Source organism: Pteropus vampyrus, unplaced genomic scaffold (assembly GCF_000151845.1).
Source record: "Pteropus vampyrus isolate Shadow unplaced genomic scaffold, Pvam_2.0 Scaffold357, whole genome shotgun sequence".
NCBI classification, from domain to species: Eukaryota; Metazoa; Chordata; class Mammalia; order Chiroptera; family Pteropodidae; genus Pteropus; species Pteropus vampyrus.
The window spans coordinates 1156788-1175646 of NW_011889138.1; the positions used below are offsets into that span (position 1 = coordinate 1156788).

Here is an 18859-nt window from a genome sequence, read left to right on the forward strand (position 1 = left end):
GGACATTACATTCTAGTGGAGAATCAGGACATAAATTAGAAAGAGATACAAAATAATTATGGGGAAAGGTATAATGGGTGCCAGCTGTATGTTTTGCAGGCAAAGCCATTTCTGTGGAGTATGACAGTGTCTCTCTGCTCAGGAGAAAAGAGAACCCTTTACCGTGTTAGTCGTTTACAAAGACTGCTGATGTTCTCACAGGCAGAACCTCCTTCTTGCTCCAGGCTACGCCAAAGCCCTCATCATGTCTTCTCAGAAGAGTGCTCTAAGGGCCACAGGGGAGGTGGCTCTGAAAACCATCTTACTTCTGCAGGTGGGAGTTGGGGGTCTGGCCAATGTCATTCTCTTCTGCTATAACGTGTCTCCACTCTTGCTTGGCCACAGGCAGAGGCCGACACACGATTCACACCCACATGGCGCTGGTCAATCTCTTGGTGCTTCTGTCCACTGTGATTCCCCACGTGATGGCAGCTTTTGTGGTGAGGACCACGCTCCACCCCACCCCCAGTCCAGTCTTGGGTGTAAGCTTGTCTGTTACAATCACTGGGTGGCTCACAGCACCACCCTGTGCTCCACCTGTGTCCTGAGTACCTACCAGTTCTTCACACTCATTCTCATGAGAGTAGACTGGATGAAGCTCCGAGGAGCCGCCCCTGATTATTGGTCCTCCCTGCTGCATCTGCTAGGTGTTCGGGGTCTTAATGAAGGTCTGCATTCCCGTGACAGTCAGTGGTCCACAGGACATGGGAAATAATACTGATGCCTCTTTCTGCTGGTCCTTAGGGATCCTAGAGCCCCCGGGTCTGCTCTTGCATTGTTGACCTCACGGTTGAACTGGTAAATACAGAGAAGTCAGCCTCTATACCACCCATGAATACTAATATCTAGTAATTGTTTACCAGTTATCCATTTTTATATTTTGTTATAAAAAATATACATAACATTTGATTTTGACCACATGTAAGTGTACAACTCAGTGGCATTAAACACACTAAGTGGTATAATCATCACTACTATCTATACCCAAGACTTCATCATTCCCAACAAAAAGTCGGTACCCATGAAGAGTTGACTCACCGGTCCTCTCTCCTCCCAGCCCCCGACATCCTCAATTCTACTTTTTTGTCTCTATGAATTTCCCTGCTCTAGGTACTTCATTTAAATGGGATCATATAGCATATTTCTGTGTCTGCCTTATCTAAGCATCATGTTTTCAACGTTGTTCCACACTAGCATGTATCAAAATTTCATTTATTTTTATAGCTGAATATTCTTCCAGTCTATGTACGTACAACATTTTGTTTACTCATTTGTCTTTATTTAATCGTTTATTAACTGATGAACGTGGGTTGTTTCCACCTTTTGACTACCGTCAATAACACGGCTGTGAATATGGATATACAAATATCTGTTGAGTCCCTGCTTTCAGTTTTTGAATATGTATCCAGGAGTGAAATTACTGTCACATCATAGTTGTGTATTTAACATGTTGAGAAATCACCTGTTTCCCACAGCTGCTGAATCATTTTACATTGCCACCAGCCATGCACACGAGTTCCAGTTTGTCCCCATCTTCCGACCTGGTTATTTTCCTTTCTCCAACATCCATCTAGCAGGTGTGAAGTAGTGTCTCATTGTGGTCTTGATCTGCATTTCTCCAATGACTAATGATGTTGAACATCTTCTCGCACGCTAACTGGCAGTTTGTATATCTTTGGAAAAATGCCTATTCCTTTCGTTTCTGTATTGGCTCATTTTTGTTGGTTTGAGGAGTACTTTATATATTCTGAATACTGAATCCTTATAAGATCCTCAAACATGTTCTCCTTTCTATAGTTTGGTAGAATGCTGCAGTCAGCAGAGGCTGGCCCTTAGAGGACTGACGACCTGTCCCTGCAGGTGGGGCTGAGCATGCCAGCCAGGTAGAGGGGACCTCAGTGCCACCACGGTGCCATTTTTAACTTTCCTGTTTTATTCACGTGCTCAAGTCATCATGATTTTCTTCATGCTTCCCAGCCAGGAATCACATAATTATCATTCTCCAGGGGAAGGACTGTTAGGGGATACAGATGAAACCAGACCTGCTCAAGGATAATGACGGCTGTAGCAAACAAGGCTGTTTCCGAGGTGTGAGTGGGGTGATACTATTGTCTCTAATGTTCTGTGGTTGAAATTTAAAATGCATTAAAATTTGTATTTTAAAATGCCAGTGTTGTTTAGTGCTCTTTGAAATATTCTAACAGATATAAAATGAAGTGGATGAAATATAAAACTAAAGAATTAGCCCTAAAACTAGAACAAAAACATGAAGACATAATAAGAAACAAAAGACAGCAAAAGTACAATTTCTGCATGGAGAGCCTGTTGGAAACCCACAGGGAGTGTGTGGTTGTAGCAGGGTTGGGGATGGGTGGCAGGCACAAGTCCCACAAAGTACAAGGAGTTGCAGGAGCAACTTTTTTTAAAGAGCCAGATGGTCAATATATCAAGCTCATGGGCCACACGATTTCTGTGACACCTACTTAATGCTGCTTTTGCAGGTGGAAGGTTCCACAGGCAATATGAAAATGGGTGTGACTACGTTCCATTACTTCATTTACAAAAACAGGCGGCCAGCCCACAGGCCAGTCTGCTGACTGTGGTAGGACATTACGTGGTGGGCAGTGGTGGTTCCCCACCCCCCGGAACCATGAAAGGTGTGTCACACATATCAAAAGCATGAAAGGGGTGCTGAGACCGACGTGATGGGAAGGACGGCATTCAGGGACCCACCAGAGGACAGAGAAGCATCTGCAGAGAGAGTGAGTCTGAAAGTGCATTTCTTTTTTAAGGTAAATGTGAGGTGAAGGCAGAGGCTGGCTGAGAGAGGGGCAGTGTATGAGTGGATTTGTGAGAAAATCTGAGATGGGGTGAGACCGAGAACCTATGAGCATGAGTCGCCTGGTGAAGTCACTGCAAAAACATGCACATGCATGTGAGAAGGTGCGTGTCTGTGGCTGGGTGTTGAGAGAACGTTCCAGGACATGTGTGAGAGGGAAGATGCAGGTGAGAGCAAGTGCAAGTGTGCACCAGCGCGTCCCCTGTGAGCACATCTGGCGCTAGTGGCCTGATTTCCCCAGTGCAGCCAGCAAGCCTCGCCCTGAGACCCTGCAGACCCACACGCTCTCTCAGGGCTCAGCCGCCCGGCCCCACTGGAGGGAACAGCCTTGGGGGATGCCCGTCCACTTCAGCTGTCTGGGAAGACACCCTGGTCGGAACCTCACCTGCAAGGCCCTTCCCAGCACCCCCAAAGGACTCAAGCATCTCAACTCTGCGCTCAACACCTGACCATAAGCCCTGGAGCTGTATGAGAAAATGACACATACATACATGACGCGTACACAGTAGGAGTGAACCAGCAAGGCAAGAATGGTCATCTCTTCAACGTCCAGTGATGCACCACCCGGGTGCTCTGGCCACATGGCGGGTAGAAGAGGCTTAAGTGGTAGTTCCTGGTGAAAATGCTGCCTGGAATATTCTGGAAAGGCTAACGGAGGAGACATGGGATCTCAGAGCCGCTGTGCTCTCACATCAAGCAGAGGTTCCCACTAGAGCAGGCCGAAACAAGGTTCTGACTACCGTGCACGCTGCTGCTGGGGTCTGTTGTTTCGTTACTGCCTTCTCCACTATGACAAATGGGAAACTAAGAAAAGCCTCTTACCTTTCACCTCTCCACTACAATGAAGCACAGTACAAGCTTCTGAGGCAGCAGGTAACAAAACATGTACTCGATCCAGTGAGCAAGAATGTGACACGGTCTGGATGGGCCCTCTCCCTGCACTCGCCATGGCTGGACCCCCCATCGGGCCAGTGTGGCCCCAGCTCTGCCCAGGGACGGCACCCCAGGCCCTGGCAATAGCCCCCCTACTCCCTTCTTGTGCCCCAAACTCCTCATAACTCAGCAGACAGGGCACTGGCCACTGCCCTCTAGGTACCTTGAGTCCTGAACCTATTGACCCAAAATGGTGCCAGGCCCATCCCCACAGTAGCCCACAGCCAGCTTGAACAAACTCCCTATCATTGGCCTGCAGAGGGTGCCCACAGACTGTACACTGCCTGGCAGGAATGTCTGACTGCTGCCTCTGGCCACACAAGGCCATTCCCACTGCCATCCACCCGGAGATCAGTCTCCACGGCTGTTTATGGCTCACACGCTACCCCCTCACATTGGCCATCTGCCCTGACTGCCATCAAGGGTAGGGGGTGTGGCAGCATAGGCCATCCTGGTCAGTTTTGCTGCCCCTTCTGCTGTGACTCACTGCTCTGCACCTCCCTGTGCCCTTGCCCATGCCCAAAGTGTCTCCTGGGCCAGAACACAAACTGGCTGATCTCGGTGCCTGGACCGATCTTCACGAGTAACAGTGCCTAGGCCTGCACGGCTGCCACTCTGCCAGGGCTTGAGGGCCCATCCACCCAGCACAGCCCCACCAGGGCTCCAGAGGGTAAGGACATCAGGGCTTTTGGGAATGAGGTGTTGGCTACCACGCCCCAGGTCCCCAGTGAAGGGTCATGTGAGTCACTGATGGGAACTTGAGGAGCCACACCCATGAGAATTGCCATTTATTCCCACAGTTGCCGAAATCATCACCAAGGATTCACCGAGGATGTGGGGGGAGAAGGAGGCTCAAACACTGATTGAGGGGCCAGTCAGGAGTGGGGGGACGGGCACAGCTGTCCCCGTTCTAATGCCACAGGAAGGGGCCCTCCTCTGGCCAGCACCCTCCCCAAACCCCACATCCAGTTTCTCGGGACGCAGGTAGGGGATGTGGGGGCAGTGTAGTGTGAGTAGGCCCAGGAGGGGAGGGCGCTGGGGGTCCCCGCTTCACATGCACTCACGACACTGGTCTCCCAGGGAGCAGCAGTGGGAGCTGGGCTGGGCTGCCCCCCCTGCTCATAGGAGAAAGGGGTTAGTGCTGGGAGCTGGGGGACCTGGGGGCATCATGGGGGGCAGTCCCGGGCCCCCGCCCAGGGGGGAGATGTATGTCGGTGGCGCCCCCGGGACCGGGGGCCCAGGGCTGAGCCGGAGCTGATTCAGGGTGAGCGTTGCAGGGGGCGCGGGCTGGAAGGGGTTGGTGACGGAGGGACCAGTGGCCGGGGCTCCTGCAGAGAGAGGACAGAGATGCACAGAGCAGTCAGGAGGGTCTGCCCAGGAGATCACTGGCGGGGCCGGTGTCCCTGCCCTGGGGGCCACACTCACCACTTGGCAGGAAGGGGTTGGAGGCCTTGGCTCCTTGTGACGTGGGGCCCGGCCGGCTCACCAGCGAATCCAGGTCGACGAGGGCCGCGTTAGGCCCCAGGAACGACTCAGGCGTCTTCCGCGTAGGTGGCGTGGGGGCTGGGGCAGCTGCGGGCGGGGGGCTCCCCACAGCCTCAGCCAGAGAGCCCCCGACCCCACTCATGTCGAACGCCCCGGGACTGCGGGCGGGCACCTCTCCAGCCAGCAGCTCCAGCTCCCCTGGAGGGGCAGAGGGACTCAGAGGAAAGACGGGTGGCAGGGTCTTGGAAAGGAGGTGACGGTACCAGGTAGCAGAGCCCGGGGCCAAAACCTGGAGGGCCTAAGGCCGAGGGACAAAGGTCGCAGGAAAACTGACAAGCTCCAGAGCAGTGACTGGGAAAACTACTCCGACAGAACCCAGAAGATGGAGGGCAGATGGGCCTGCTTACGGGGCAGCCAGCTCCACATGCCTCACCAGCCCACAGTCCAGACAACAGTGCATGGTGGGGAAACCGCAAGTGACCCCAAGGGGCTGGGTGACATTTGTGAGTCTGAGACCTAATTTTTGAAAAAATTAATTTAAGACTCCTCTCTTAATGTAGAAAAAAGAATGCACAAATTTGTGTGAACAAAAAAGACTGGGAATGTGCTCACTTCGGCAGCACATACTAAAATCAGAATGACACAGAAAGATTAGCACTGCCCCTGCACAAGGATGACACACGTAACATGGCATAGACAAAAACATCTGCAGTCTGCAATGCACTCAAAGGAACATTCCAGGATGACAGAGAGATCGGAGTTAGCATCTGGGGAACCTCAACCAAGTGAATTCTTTGTACCATTTTTACAACTTTTTTTGAAATTATTTCAAAACGAAGTTAAAAACGCCTTTTTGAAGACGAGGAATGATCAATTATACCTCAATAAAGTTGTTTGAAAAAAAGATGGACCCAACCCAGAGCTGCTTTCATCTCGCTCAATGGACCCATGGAGCGGGGTCTCTCAGACACCAGTGTGGGGGCCAGGTAGGAGCAGGCGGGGCAGGCTCACCTGTGCTGCTCCCTGAGGTCGGTAGGGCTGTGCGCAACCGGTCAAAGTCAGAGAACTCGTCAGGCTCTGTGTCAAAGCCCCCGACCACTGTGGGCGGGGGGGGTGGGGGGGGTGGTGGTGGTCAGGGTATCCACTCAGCTCCTTCAGGGGCTTGCCTCCACCCCCAACGCCTGGTACTCATGAGACAAGACTCGTCCCTCATGACTCAGCGCCCACCGAGTACCTGTGGTGCCATTAGTGCTGGGCTTGGCAGGTGACCCCCCCCAGGGGTCTGAGAAGGCCGGGGCCCAGGGATCGGAGACCGAGGGTCCACTGGTCGGGGCCCCACCTGGGTGAAGGAGGAGGCACATGAGGCACTGGGCTCTACCTGCCTGGCAAGTGGCAGTCTGTCTCCTCTGAAATCTGACTGTTCCCAAGCAAGAGCCCCACTCCAGCCCCCACCACTCAGAAGCACCCCCAGTTCCCCCAAGCCCAACCCTCCCCTCATCACAGTCCAGCCCTGGGCGCTCACATAGCCTGGCCTTTGCCCATGTGTCCCCTCCTGGCTAAGTCCTCAGCCCTGAGGACTCTACAATGCCCCCAGGAAGCCTCCGGCCAAGATGAAAGGACGGATGTGCTCCAGCCCTGCCCTCCCACCCTGGTGAAGCCCCCATAATCCCCAACTCAACCCCAGCCCCGCCAGTGCCTACTCACTGTGCCCCTCCCTGCCCTCCTCAGGCCAGGCAGGCCCAGGGATGCGTCCAGACAAAAATGTAGGGGCTGGCACTCACCATCCGAGCTCCCCCATGGGTCAGGCGTGGGCCCTTCTCCAGCTGCAGGGGTCTGGGTCCCACCCCAAGGGTCGACTGGGGGCCCCACAGGGGCAGCAGGCCTCCAGGGGTCCCCAGAGGCCGGTGTAGGGGCCGGACCACCCCAAGGATCAGCAGCTGGCGGAACAGGAGGTCCGCCCCATGGGTCTGAGGTGGGGGCAGCCGAGGCGGTGCCCATGGGCGCTGGGCCACCCCAGGGGTCCGAGGCTGTTGGAGGAGCTGCGGCCGTGAAGACATCCGCAAGATCCATGAGGGAGGACTGCAGGGGAAGAGAGGCTGTGAGGGCGCAGGGCAGACAGGACCACAGGGAAGGAGCCGGCCAGGCTGGGGCAGTAGTCCCGGGAGGCAGCAGCCACGCTCATTCCTAGTCTCCCTGCTCAGTCCCAAGCCAGCCCTCCATCCGTGCCTCATGTCCACCATGGCCCAACAAGGACAGAGAGCAAAGCCACCCAGGGAGCCCCCACATCCCTGGGCAGCCAGGCTGATTGGCACACTCTGTTGGCCAGGGAACCCCAGGTCCCCTGAGCAGGCCTGGCTGGGACCCAGCAAATGTGGGTCACTGCACACGCCTGGCTTCCCAGAGACCACACACATACATGCACGTGCACGAGTTCCGTGTCGTGGGGAACCCAGCTGACCAGGGCCCATGTTTCTGGATGTGAGGTCCCCCCATCCTCCCCAGGGTGAAAGGGGTGGAAGGGGGCTGAGATCCTGCTGAGCTGTAAGTAGGGGCACTGTAAGACCCCCATGCCAGGCCAGCCTTGCGCCATCTACTGCCCCCTATCAGTAGGGGTCTGGTCCCCACCCTGGGAATCAGGGCAAGCCTCGCGACCTGCAGCCACCGTCTGGGAGGGTGGTTGTGCTGCGAAGACACTTGGGACACTCACGTGAACTATGTGAGCTTACAGAACAAGAGACCAAAGAACAAGACCACCTTGGACGTTTGCTGCATGCACAGAGGGCAGAGGTGCGGGAGACATGGTCCCACACTCACCTCCCCCAACACCCACCTCCACACATACTCACCTCCCCGCTACACTCACCTCCTTCAGACCATAGATCACCTCCTCTTCATACCTCCTCCCAGCCTAACACCACCACCCCACTTACTTCCCACCAGTCCCCTCCCCCACACTCACCTCCCCCTGGCCCCCTGTCTCCCGCCTGCTCTCCTCAATGGCCATCTGCAGCCTCAGGTCGTCCCCACGGCGGATCCGCTCCTCCTGTTTGGGCCACAGAGGCAGGTGGCAGGAAAGGGTCAGTCTGAGTGACTGGGCACCCGAGTACCCTCTCCCACCCAGAAGGCAACTAAAATTAAAATGGGATGCAGACGACATGTGGGATGGGGTGGGACACAGGGTCGCAGGCAGGTGTGGGGACAAGGATGGTGCTCTGACAGGCAGGGAAGCACGGGCCCGTGTGCCTGATGCTGTCTGCACTGCCGTGGGCGATGAAGGCTACGACTACAGTTGGGGAGAGGGAAGGCCCTCGCCACCAGAGCCACCACGGGCACCTACTTAACATATATGGGTGTCGTCTGAGAATCCGCTTTACACAAGGTGCTAGAGCTAGAAATGCCATGGTGTGAACATATGGGAACTGCAGAGGGGCGGTGGAGTGGGGCCCTTTAGGAAGGAGTGAGGTGGCAGGGGCCTAGGGAGAGTTTCAGGGGAGCATGGGGGGGCAGAGATGCTGCTCTGACCTTATCGTGCTCCTCACGGCTCAAACTAAGGGCCAGCTGGAGCTGGACGTCATCCTCAGGGCCGCAGGACGGGGGCTGGGGAGAGAGAGTGTGAGGGGCCGGGGCAGGGGCCAGGCCAGGAGAGAGGGAAACAGACAGAGAAGAGAGGTCAGACAGAGGCACACATACAAGGCGACAGTCCCCAAACCAGTGAGGGGCAGGTAGAGACAGAGCAGGGAGACAGCTTGGGCGAGGGGACTGGAGCCAGACAGGGCAAGACAAGCATCCAGGGAGAGAAAAAGGAGGAGTGTTTCCAGACAGGACAGAGACAGACAAGGTCAGCGGGCGAGCAGAGACATAAGACAGAACAGACAGAGGAACAGAGAAACAGAGCGAGCCTGAGAGAGGGGCAGGTGGAGCTGTAGGTAAGGCATGGAGATGGGATGGCAGACGGAAATAAAACCCTTCTCCACCATGTGGGCCCAGGTGGCCACAGTACCTGGTCGGCCTCCTCCTTGCTCATGGCCAAGGCCAACTGCAGTTGCAGCTCCTCCTCTCCACTGCTCTGCGGCCAGGCCTGCTCTGCCTCAGGCAGGGGCCCGGAGCCCACAGCTGCTGAGGAGGCTGCGAGGAGAACCAGGGAGACAGTGAGACACTGAGGAAGCAGAGGGAACCCCTCAGCTTGACCACTCCCAAGACCACGCCCCCCACCCAGGACACAGACACCAGTTTCCCTAGGAGGGTGGGAGAAGAGCTGTGCACTGGGCCTACTCAGCCCCACCTGGGGCGGGGCGGGGCGGGGCGGGGCAGGGCAGGTCAGAGAAGGCTCGCCCTACTGATAAAGAGGAAGGGGACTTCAGGAACCTCTAAGCCCTGAGACCTGGGTTCCTGCACCATGTGGAGCCAAGGATTCCCATATGCTCCCAGCCTGTCACAGGGCCTCCCTCCCTGGTAAGAGCCAGGGAAAGCCCTGCATACTCTAGATGCGGAGACTAGAGATTTGGTCTCTAGGGCTGCTCAATACCTGTACCTCTCCAGGACCAAGGGATCAGGAGAGCACAGCACATGCATCCCACCCCCAACTCCATCCCACGTGAGCAGCCCGAGTCATGACCATGGAAAGGACAGAGACAGGAAAGGAAGAAGCTGGCTATCTGCAAGGGTGGAGGACGGAAGCATGGGCCAGGATGCGGCAGTGGGGGTGAGCTGAGCTGACCAGGCACCACCTGCACCCCTCCCAATGTGGCCAGGCCTCTGCTTGTGGAGAAACAAAGGCACCGGGCAGGCCTTTGGGCACCTGTCCAGGTCCCTCTCAGAGCCCCACGGCCCTCTCAGCCCCTTGCAGTGTGTCAAGAGACATGCTCCCGGCTGGCCCCACACTGTGCCCCAGAACTGGGAGGCAGCAAACTGGGCTGCGGACACACGTGCTCTGCCTGCCCACAAGCCAAGAAAGGGTTCCCTAATTTTGAGCAGTTAGGGGTGAAACAAAAAGTTAATAATATCTCAAAATGTGTGATCTACACGAAATTCAAATTTCAGGGTCTGGGAATAAAGCTGAAGGAGCACAAAGCCCAGAGCTCAGACAAGGGCCCAGCTGAGAGGCAGAAATGGAGCAGCCATGAGGAGAAAGCGGACACATGGGCCCTCTGGCCCCATAGAGGATGCCACGAGGCCTGCCCAAAGCCCCTCCAAAAGCACCCCATTCTCCCCTGCATGTGCGCCCTTGCATGACACGCTGTTTTCTGTGGCCCCAGACATATACAACGTCCTCGTGGATACTAGACAGTGACCGTACATGAAAGGCCCGAGCAGAACGTCCAGCCATCCCTGACATGCCAGGAACCTGGTTTGTCCTGCAGGCCCAGATGACTCTGACTCCACATAAGGCTGCCCTGAACCTGTCCCCGTCCCAACCACTGCCTGGTAAAATGCCACTTCTCATTTCCTGGTGTCCCCCGCAGCCCACGCTCTGTGGCAAACTCCAGGCATTAACTGGATCTTTCCCTTCCTGCCTGGACCCTACAGGGCCACCCCACTGCATGCACTCCTCCATCTCTGGACTAGCTTATATGGCGAGCCCTTTTTCACACTCCAGACCCCCACACCCTGTGTGCAAAGATTCCCGACATAGACACACTGGGACCCTCTTATCTCTCTACTCCAACTTGTTCTTTCAGGTGCTAGTTGCCACCTGCCAAATGGAGCTCACTGCGCCCCATCACTTCCTAAAACTTAAAAGCAAGCTCTGCCTCTAGCCTGATGGAAGGACAGCCTCTCAGCTATCAGCATGCTTGTCCCCTCGCCAGAGGGCTGTCCCAGCCGCAGAGCTTCCTCCCCTTGGGCACTGGCCACTCTTGTAAGGACCGCGGCGCACTGGCCTGGCAGCTCTAGGGCCCAGGCCGAGGGCAGGGCACACCTAGGCCTTAAGGAGGTGACTGGCTAATGTGTGTGAACATAATGACACGTCTCAGCTCCAGAGCCCCACGGCGAGAGGGAAAGGACAGAGCCAGAAGGAGCCTGTGTCAGGTGAAGAGAGAACAGTGAAAAGGGGTCGCAGCCAGGCCTTACCAGCAGCTGTCTGTGCCAGCTTCTCCTTGGTCTTGAGTGCGTGGGCACGCTCCTCCCGCAGCCGGTCCTCGTCTCGCAGCAGGGCCACCAGCTGCTTAGCTTTCTCGCGCACATTCACACCCTGGTCCTTGCCGTCGCGGTCCACGTACTGGAAGTCCTTGAGCGTCTGCACAGCATACATGTTCTCCTTGCACTGCTGCGACACGCGCTCCGAGCCCGTCTTGATGAGGTACTCCATCAGCGTCATGGCCTGTGGAGCAGAATGCAGCAGGTCACCCACAAGGCCACCCACTGGGACTTCCCCGCACCAACTTAGGTGCCATCAGAGGGTGGATGAACCAGCACAGCCCATCCACACAATGGGGTATTATACAGCCCTCGAAAGGAGGAACACACAGACATGTGCCGCCACCTAGGTGGGACCTAAGCGCGCCATGCTGAGAGAGCAGCACCAGGAGCACAGCATGTGATCCACTCACACGAAGTGCCAGGACAGGCAGACCCAAGGAAAAGCAGTCATGCCAGCCGTGGGCTGGGGACACCAGGTGTCATTCTTGGTGCGCACAAAGTCTGTTGGGGTGACAAGAATACCCCAGACTGCAGTGGTGAGTGTGCCTGATACCTCTGAAGTGCCCACTTGGAAAGGGTAGATGGTACAGCCTGTGATCCACGTGCTCCTCCATGAAAGAATAGGGATGTGGCAGCTGCAGTCACCACAGGCCCACCTGGGCATCACCGGCAATGCAGACCCTGCCCATTTCTGTGATGTGCGAATCTAAAGGAGCACAGCTGGGAAACGTCAGCCACACCACGTTCACAAGGGCCACACTCTCCACAGCTCCGTCACTGTAGAGTGGGTCATCGCTTCTCGTGTGAAACCTTACCCCAACATACTGGGGAAAAGGCCTGCAGGGCCCGTCTGGGCCTGGGCTCCTGGGGCAGGACACACGGCATGCTGGAAGCTCAGGGAGGAACCAACACCCTTTGGTGGCTTCAGCATTTTATGACTTGAGAACGAATCCTCTTTCAGGCAAGTTAAAACTAAATGGGAAAAGAAAACCCAGGCAAGGCCTCTGTGGTCTTGGATCCTGGGCTCCAGGCAGGTCTGGGGAGCCAGGCGCAGGGTAATGGCCCCTTACAGACTCTGTACAAGACTGTGGAACCATCCTTGGAAGAGGGCACACTTTAGACTTTGCAGATGATTCCACAGACTCACGGAGCCCCCAAACCCACTCAGGAAACAACAGAGGGAGGGGCTGGCCATTTGGGGCAAGCTCTCTGACCCACTGTGACGTCTGCTGGGTGCCTGCTGTGGCTCACCAACACAACCCCAACCTGGATGTGCCAGCTTCTCAAAGGCGTGCTGGATATCTAGCTCCGTCATCTGCAGTTAGTCCTTAACCCGCCCTCCAGGGTTTTGCAGTCAGAGCAGAAAGGACCAGCCGCACCCACACAGAAGGTGAGCTCCAAACTCAGGTACAGCCCTGCTGCTCCCAAGCATGACAGAGCCCCCAGCCGAGGTCACACCCACAGCCACCAATGTGGGACTGACAAACACCAGATAAACAACCTTATTTCAGTCCAGGTAGGGCCCTGCCCCAAACAAACTGAAAACTTTCATTTTCAGAGCTCTGAGGACTTTGGAACTGTAGTTAAAGATGGTGAACCCAGAAGTAACCCAAACACCTATGGGGCGGGGGTGGGGGGTTACACACATGAGCCGCTGTGTGCTCACATGCTGGGAACACATGGATGCCTTCCTGTGCACTGACCACCCAGACAGGCCTGTGCTACATGCGTTCCTGGAACAAAGTTCCAGAACAATCTCACACAGAAGGCAGGGCCCGGGCCTCTGGGGTACAGGAAGAGTCCTCTCTCTGGGTGGTGGCCACACAGGTGTACACACACCTCGATGGAAAATGTTTTAAAAGGGGACAACTAGACAGCCCAATGGTCCCTGTTAATTCTTAGACCAGCTCGGTTAAGGCTGTCTGGGACATCAGAGCACAAGTCTCAGTTTAAGACGGAGAAGAGTAGGCATCTCTGTGAGGCCCAGGCAGTAAGCCCAAGCTTTTCAGGGCCACAGACCCCACCGTAGAGTGGGGGTGGCACATGGGGGGGCCTGACTGCATGTGGCAGAGCCCCGCTTACAAGGCGGGCAGGCCACCTTCAGCCTGGGCCAGAGTTCACTGACCACCCTGCGCTCCTCGGACAAGGAAATGACACAGCCAAGCCAAGAGGGGCTCTGGGGCTCCTCTCAAGTCCCACTGCATCCTGGGTACCCTGAGCCTCCTTGCGCTTCAGTCTCCAACCCAAAAAAGAGAGACAGGAAAAGCTCCCCCACTGTGCTCTGCCCACAAACACACTCCCCCAGCCACCCATCAGGAAGAACCTGCCATCCAGGGCCCTCAGGACTCACCTGACTCATGCACCCAATTCTCCAGCTCTGAGCTACTCTCCGGGTGTTAGCCCAGCAGGCTCTGTCCCTTCGGTCACCTCCACAAAAAAGCTTGCCTAGAAACGACGAGTCCATCAAGTCGCTGACCCAATCTGGGTTTGTTGGGGTACACAGGGAACGCCAGGACACAGCCTTGTATCTCTGCTGACTATGAGCAAGGCCACCCCTCCAGGCCCAGTCTGCTCATCTTGGAGACAAAGGAACCAACACAGCCTCTACAGGAGAGAGGCTGCCAGTGTGGGCCCCAGGATGGGTCCCCAAGGCCAGTGCCTCCCCACCACGCCCACCAGCACACACAGCTCAGGCCCTCAAGCTGACTTCTACTGACAAGTCAGCCACAGAGGCCCCGCCAACACTCCTGAGCTAGACATACTAACCTGGCATGGGGCCCAATCCTCACAGAAAGGGAGGTCCAGGGACTGGTCCAAGGTCACACTGCTGGGAATAGGGTCTGGCCACCTGCGCTAGCCCATGCCCTTGGCCACTTCCTGACCAGAGGAGGGGATGCCAGGCCCCCAAAGCAGAGGTCAAATGGGAACCTGGCCACTGAGTGCCGACTGCAGATTCGTTCCCTGTGCCCAGAGCCTGAAGTTTGTCTCTCTGGACCCTGGATTAGGGTGTGTGCATTTGTCACTATGGGTGAATAAATGGGCCACTTTTGTGGAGGTCACATTATCAAAATGATACATGCATGGATCCTTCAACTCAGAAATTCCAGTTTTAGAGGATACGAGGATATTCGCGGCAGCCATGGTTGTAAAAGCGTTGCAATTCACTTAAAAATCCATCACCAAATAGCTGGTTACATCAATTATAACCCACCCTACACAAGAGACTGTTATACCTTTGTAAAAAAAAAAGAGAAAAGTAACCAAACTTTCATGTCTTGATGGGATACGACCTCTAGAATTTAGCTTCCTTTTCTTACTTAAAAGTGGGATATAACTGACATAGTAGAACCCACTCTCAACGTATATAGTCCTGAGTTGTGACACTGCATACAGCCCAGGAACCACCTGCATTTAAGGTCCATGGCCCCAAAAGTCCCCGGTGCCACCCATTAGCCTGGACGTGCACACACAGATGGCCCTGGAAGACAAACTGGGGACACAGCTGCCCCGAGGGAGGAAACTGGGCACCTGCTTAGGCCTTCCAGGGGGGTGTACCCTATGAAAGTGCCACTTCTTCAAAATCGGTTTAAATCATCAGGTTCAAAACCCTAATACTTTATATGCGTGGCCTCTGTTAAACAAGAGAAACCATACAGAAAGGCGCAGGCACCTCTGGAAAACCAGAAGGGTGGTGGCAGCCCAGGTGGCACCAGCCTGCCCGTGCCTGCCCACCAACCTTATAGACGTGTCGCCAGTTCTTGCCGTGGTCGTTGAGCCGCTTCCAGATCATGCTCATGATCTCTGAGAAAGCGACAACATTGTAGGTAAGGTCGGCGATCTCGGACATGAGTGAGCTGGACGGGCCCCAGGGGTCGTTGCTTGTGGCTTCGCGGACCTTGATCTCAGCCTCTGAGTAGTTGTGGACGATGTTCTTCATCTGGCGCCGCAGAGAGGAGGTTGACATGGTGGCCAGTGGAGGTGCGGGGACTGTGCCCCTGGGATGTGGGCAGAGGGGCCAACTTGAGTAGGGAGGCCACAGCAGGAACTGGCAGGTCACCACATCTGAGAATAGGAGAGGTCCTTGGAAACACAAGGGGCACCTGGGGCCACCCAGCCCAAACCCCGATAGGTACAGGCTCCCCACTGCATGACAGATTGAGGATGCCGTGACCTAGAAAGCTCTAGCCCTTGTCAACCTCCATCTTAGTCATCCTGTCCAGTTCGGTTCCTCAATTGTACCCAGCTCCTTCCTGCTTGGGCCCCTGCTCAGCGAGGCAGAGTGTGCAGTGACAGATCATGGGCCCTGGGGGCACACCCCAGCCAGCACTTCCTGGTCCAGCCACCTGGGCAGGCTGACAACTCATGCACCTCAGTTTCCTCTTCTGTAAAGTGGGGCTCCGTTCAGTAACCCAGAAAACTGAGAGTCAGGGCACAGGAAGTACTGTGTCCGGACTGGGTCACCTACTCTTCCACTCCCTCACCAGGTCACTTCCACTTGCCCCGAGGGCACCACTTAAGCTTCCTGAATCCCAAGGTCCCCATTCCCAGGGGCCTCCTGGATAGACCATCGCCTAGTGATATGACACTCATTTGTCTGATTCTGTGGCTAAGGCTGACACCACCAGGCCCATGGGGAGCAGAGACCGTGTGTGTCTGGACACGGCTTTTCTCATCAGAAGCACTGGCCCCAAAGAGCTATTCAATAAACTGGAAGGGAAGGAGCAAGGGTGGAAGGAGCAGAACCCAAGAATGAAACAAGGACACACAGAAAAGAGGAGACAAGGGAGTACAGCGATGGGGGAGGGGAGCCAGGAACAAGAGTCCCAAGGGTGAGGAGAAGAGAGGCCCAAGCGAGAAGAGATAAGGAACAGCACAGCTGCAAGCTGCTTCCCAGGTGCTTGCCTGGGGCTGCCTGAGTGCTATTTCATTTAACACTGCCCAAGGTGTTTCTCACAGGGAAGCAGGTCCTGGGAGGTTGAGTAATTCACCCAAGGTCATCACTATGCCTAGCAGCACAGGCGTAACCCCAGGCTCCCCTGGACTCCAAAATTTATGGTTTTCAATTGACCTTTGCCTAAAGAAGAGTGACAGGGAAAGAAACAGAAGGGCAGGAATCAGTTAAGTGATGACAACTGCAGAAATCATGTAGCCCTGACCCTGCACCAGTACTTTACTTGTAGCAACTGAATTAATCCTCACAAGTCCATGACCCACGGCCACCTCACTGGGGAGGAAATGAGGCACAGAAAGGCTAACTCCCTTGCCCCAGGACACATGCCTCACTCCCAGAGCAGCCTGGTTCCAGGGCAAGCTCTGACCACCAGTCCCAGCCTCTCCAACAACCACTGCCAGAGATCTCCTGAGCCCTCTCACAACCTGAATCCTGGGGCCAGTGGCTAGCCCCTGCCTTGAACTCAGGCTGGAGGACCAGGCGCTGGGAGACAACTGAAAAGAGAAGGCCAGACAACCAAGACAGGCCTAGCTAGACACACTAAGACAAAGAAATGATGTGACACACACAGAGGAGAGTGAGAAGATTGGGAATGAGAGAGACAAGGAAAGAGAGAAGCATAGAGAAAGCCAGGCAGCGGAGCAACCCGGAGACATGGTGAGACAGACAAGGATGCAGCCAGAAACTGAGAGAAATGTGGATAGATAGCGAGGCAGAAAGATAAAGAGAAAAAGCCTTGAAATAAAAAGAGGCAGTAACTGGACTGAGAAAGAAAAAACTGGGAAATAACGAAAAGAACACCCAATCTTGGCCATCAGCTCGCAGCACAGCAAGCTCCACTCCCAAACAAAGGGGAGAACTCCTACTTGGTAGGCTCGCTGGTGGAACAGGATGGGCACATTAAGTGCTTGGCCCCAAGCCCCACTGATAGTAGGCACTCAATAACATTGGCTGCCACTATTATCAGAGGACAACCAGAATGTTTCCAAAGGAGTGTCATCAGAAGATGTACTGTCTTAATACTGTGTGCATTAGAAAAATACACAACTAGCTCCCCAACGCTAAGATTTCACAAGTGCTGCCTAAAATGAGACTAAGCTTTTCAAAATAAGTTGATTCAAGAGAATTGTTAGATGAAACAGAGAACAAATGTTACGGCAAAATTCTCCAAGGAGCACTCAAATGACCAATATCGAACATTTGTGGAAGTGAACATATATTAATGGTGGAAACCAGAGCTCCTAGTTGTTACACATCTTCCACTGGCCAGTGTGGGGCACTTTACAAGTATCACCTCCGTCAAAACGCACAGTGGCCCTATGAGCAGGAACAACGAACGTCCTAATTTTAAAGGCTAGGACACTGAGGTCTGGCGAAAAGTCACCTGACAGGTATCACAGGCTAGCAAGCAGTGGGCCTCTGGTTGGAGACCCAGGCTATTCACCCACCACCAGACTCGGGAGCCTGGAGGAGCAGATCCTAGACTAAGCACAGACCGCGGAGAGGGGCTCGGGGTGGAAGAGGGGACAGGAGGGAAAGGAGATGGGAAAACTGCGGCAGAGGGAAGCGCCAGAAGCAGAGAGTGGAGGCACCTGGCACTGAAGACTCACAAGCTCGGAGAGAGACGCGAACATTGATCTTGACCGTCAGACGCGGGACGTGGCGGCGCGCAGAAGCAGAACGAGACCCAGGACAGACACACGCGGACAAGGCTTTGTACAAACAGCAGAATGGACACTAGCACGGGTTAGGCCCAGGCGCATCCCGCGGGAGACGGAGGCGCTCCCAGAGACAGACGCCAGAGACCGAGAGACGCGGGCAGTCACGGCCGACGGGGGCATAGACGCGACGGCCGCGGAGACGATCGGGGGCCAGCAGACGCCGGAACGCTGGGCCCCGCGCTCACCTCGGCTCCCTCACACCGGGCACCGGGGGGTCATGGGGGGCAGCCCCCTGCCCCCGCTCGACCTCGGTGTCACGGGGCGCGCGGAGAGCCGCGGGCGGCAGACACTGAGGCGCGTTCGGGCGCACAGGCGGAAGCACGGAGAGCCGCACGACGACAGCCCTGCCGCCCCGGCGCCCAGGAGGGGCGCGGACAGCCGGGCGGGGGAGATGAGCCGCCGAGAGGACGGGAAGCAACCGAAAGAAGCGACGGACCGGAAGCGGAAGTGGCTGCAAGCCCCTCCCGGCCCTGATTGCGGAGCCCGCGCAGCACACTTCCGCAGACCAGTCCACAGGTCTGCGTCACTTCCGGATCGTAAGCCGCTTCCCTTACTTCCGCTCGCTGCCGCAAAGGCCCAGGGAGAACGCCGAGTTGTTCCCAGCCCGCCCCCGAGACCGCCCCTACCCCCACCCGCACCCCCACCCCTACGTCCCCGGTGCGGACGCGGGAGCCCACGTGGGGCCAGGCGGTCGTATCCCCTTCCCCGAGTCCACGCCCAGCCTGAGGCGGCGGCGCACAGGCTGGGAGGGCG

The 18859-nt window shown here is 55.9% G+C and overlaps 1 protein-coding gene and 1 non-coding gene across 13 annotated transcripts; one reads left to right on the forward strand and one right to left on the reverse strand.

The window, feature by feature from the left end:
- Positions 1 to 1301: 1301 nt before the first annotated feature.
- On the reverse strand, positions 1302 to 18563 carry EPN1 (epsin 1). 12 transcript variants are annotated; one of them, XR_002777027.1, is made up of 12 exons: positions 18292 to 18562; positions 15171 to 15496; positions 11366 to 11615; positions 9297 to 9421; positions 8819 to 8893; positions 8256 to 8339; positions 7078 to 7375; positions 6531 to 6635; positions 6308 to 6394; positions 5237 to 5494; positions 3370 to 5139; positions 1302 to 2161 (listed from the first exon to the last, which is right to left on the reverse strand). XR_002777027.1 is itself a non-coding variant. In XM_023522795.1 (12 exons), the coding sequence occupies exons 3-12, from the start codon at positions 15396 to 15398 to the stop codon at positions 4931 to 4933; spliced, it is 1719 nt and encodes a 572-aa protein (XP_023378563.1). In that variant the 5' UTR covers positions 15399 to 15496; positions 17252 to 17342; positions 18292 to 18562; the 3' UTR covers positions 1302 to 4930. The 12 variants fall into 12 exon arrangements, 10 of the variants coding, with proteins under 10 accessions (XP_023378563.1, XP_011377529.1, XP_011377530.1 ...); XR_002777028.1 differs by having other exon boundaries at positions 3366 to 5139; XM_023522795.1 differs by adding an exon at positions 17252 to 17342 and having other exon boundaries at positions 1302 to 5139.
- On the forward strand, positions 5903 to 6004 carry LOC111731259. Its single transcript, XR_002777038.1, has one exon. It is a non-coding gene; the product is annotated as a U6 spliceosomal RNA (small nuclear RNA).
- Positions 18564 to 18859: the final 296 nt, after the last annotated feature.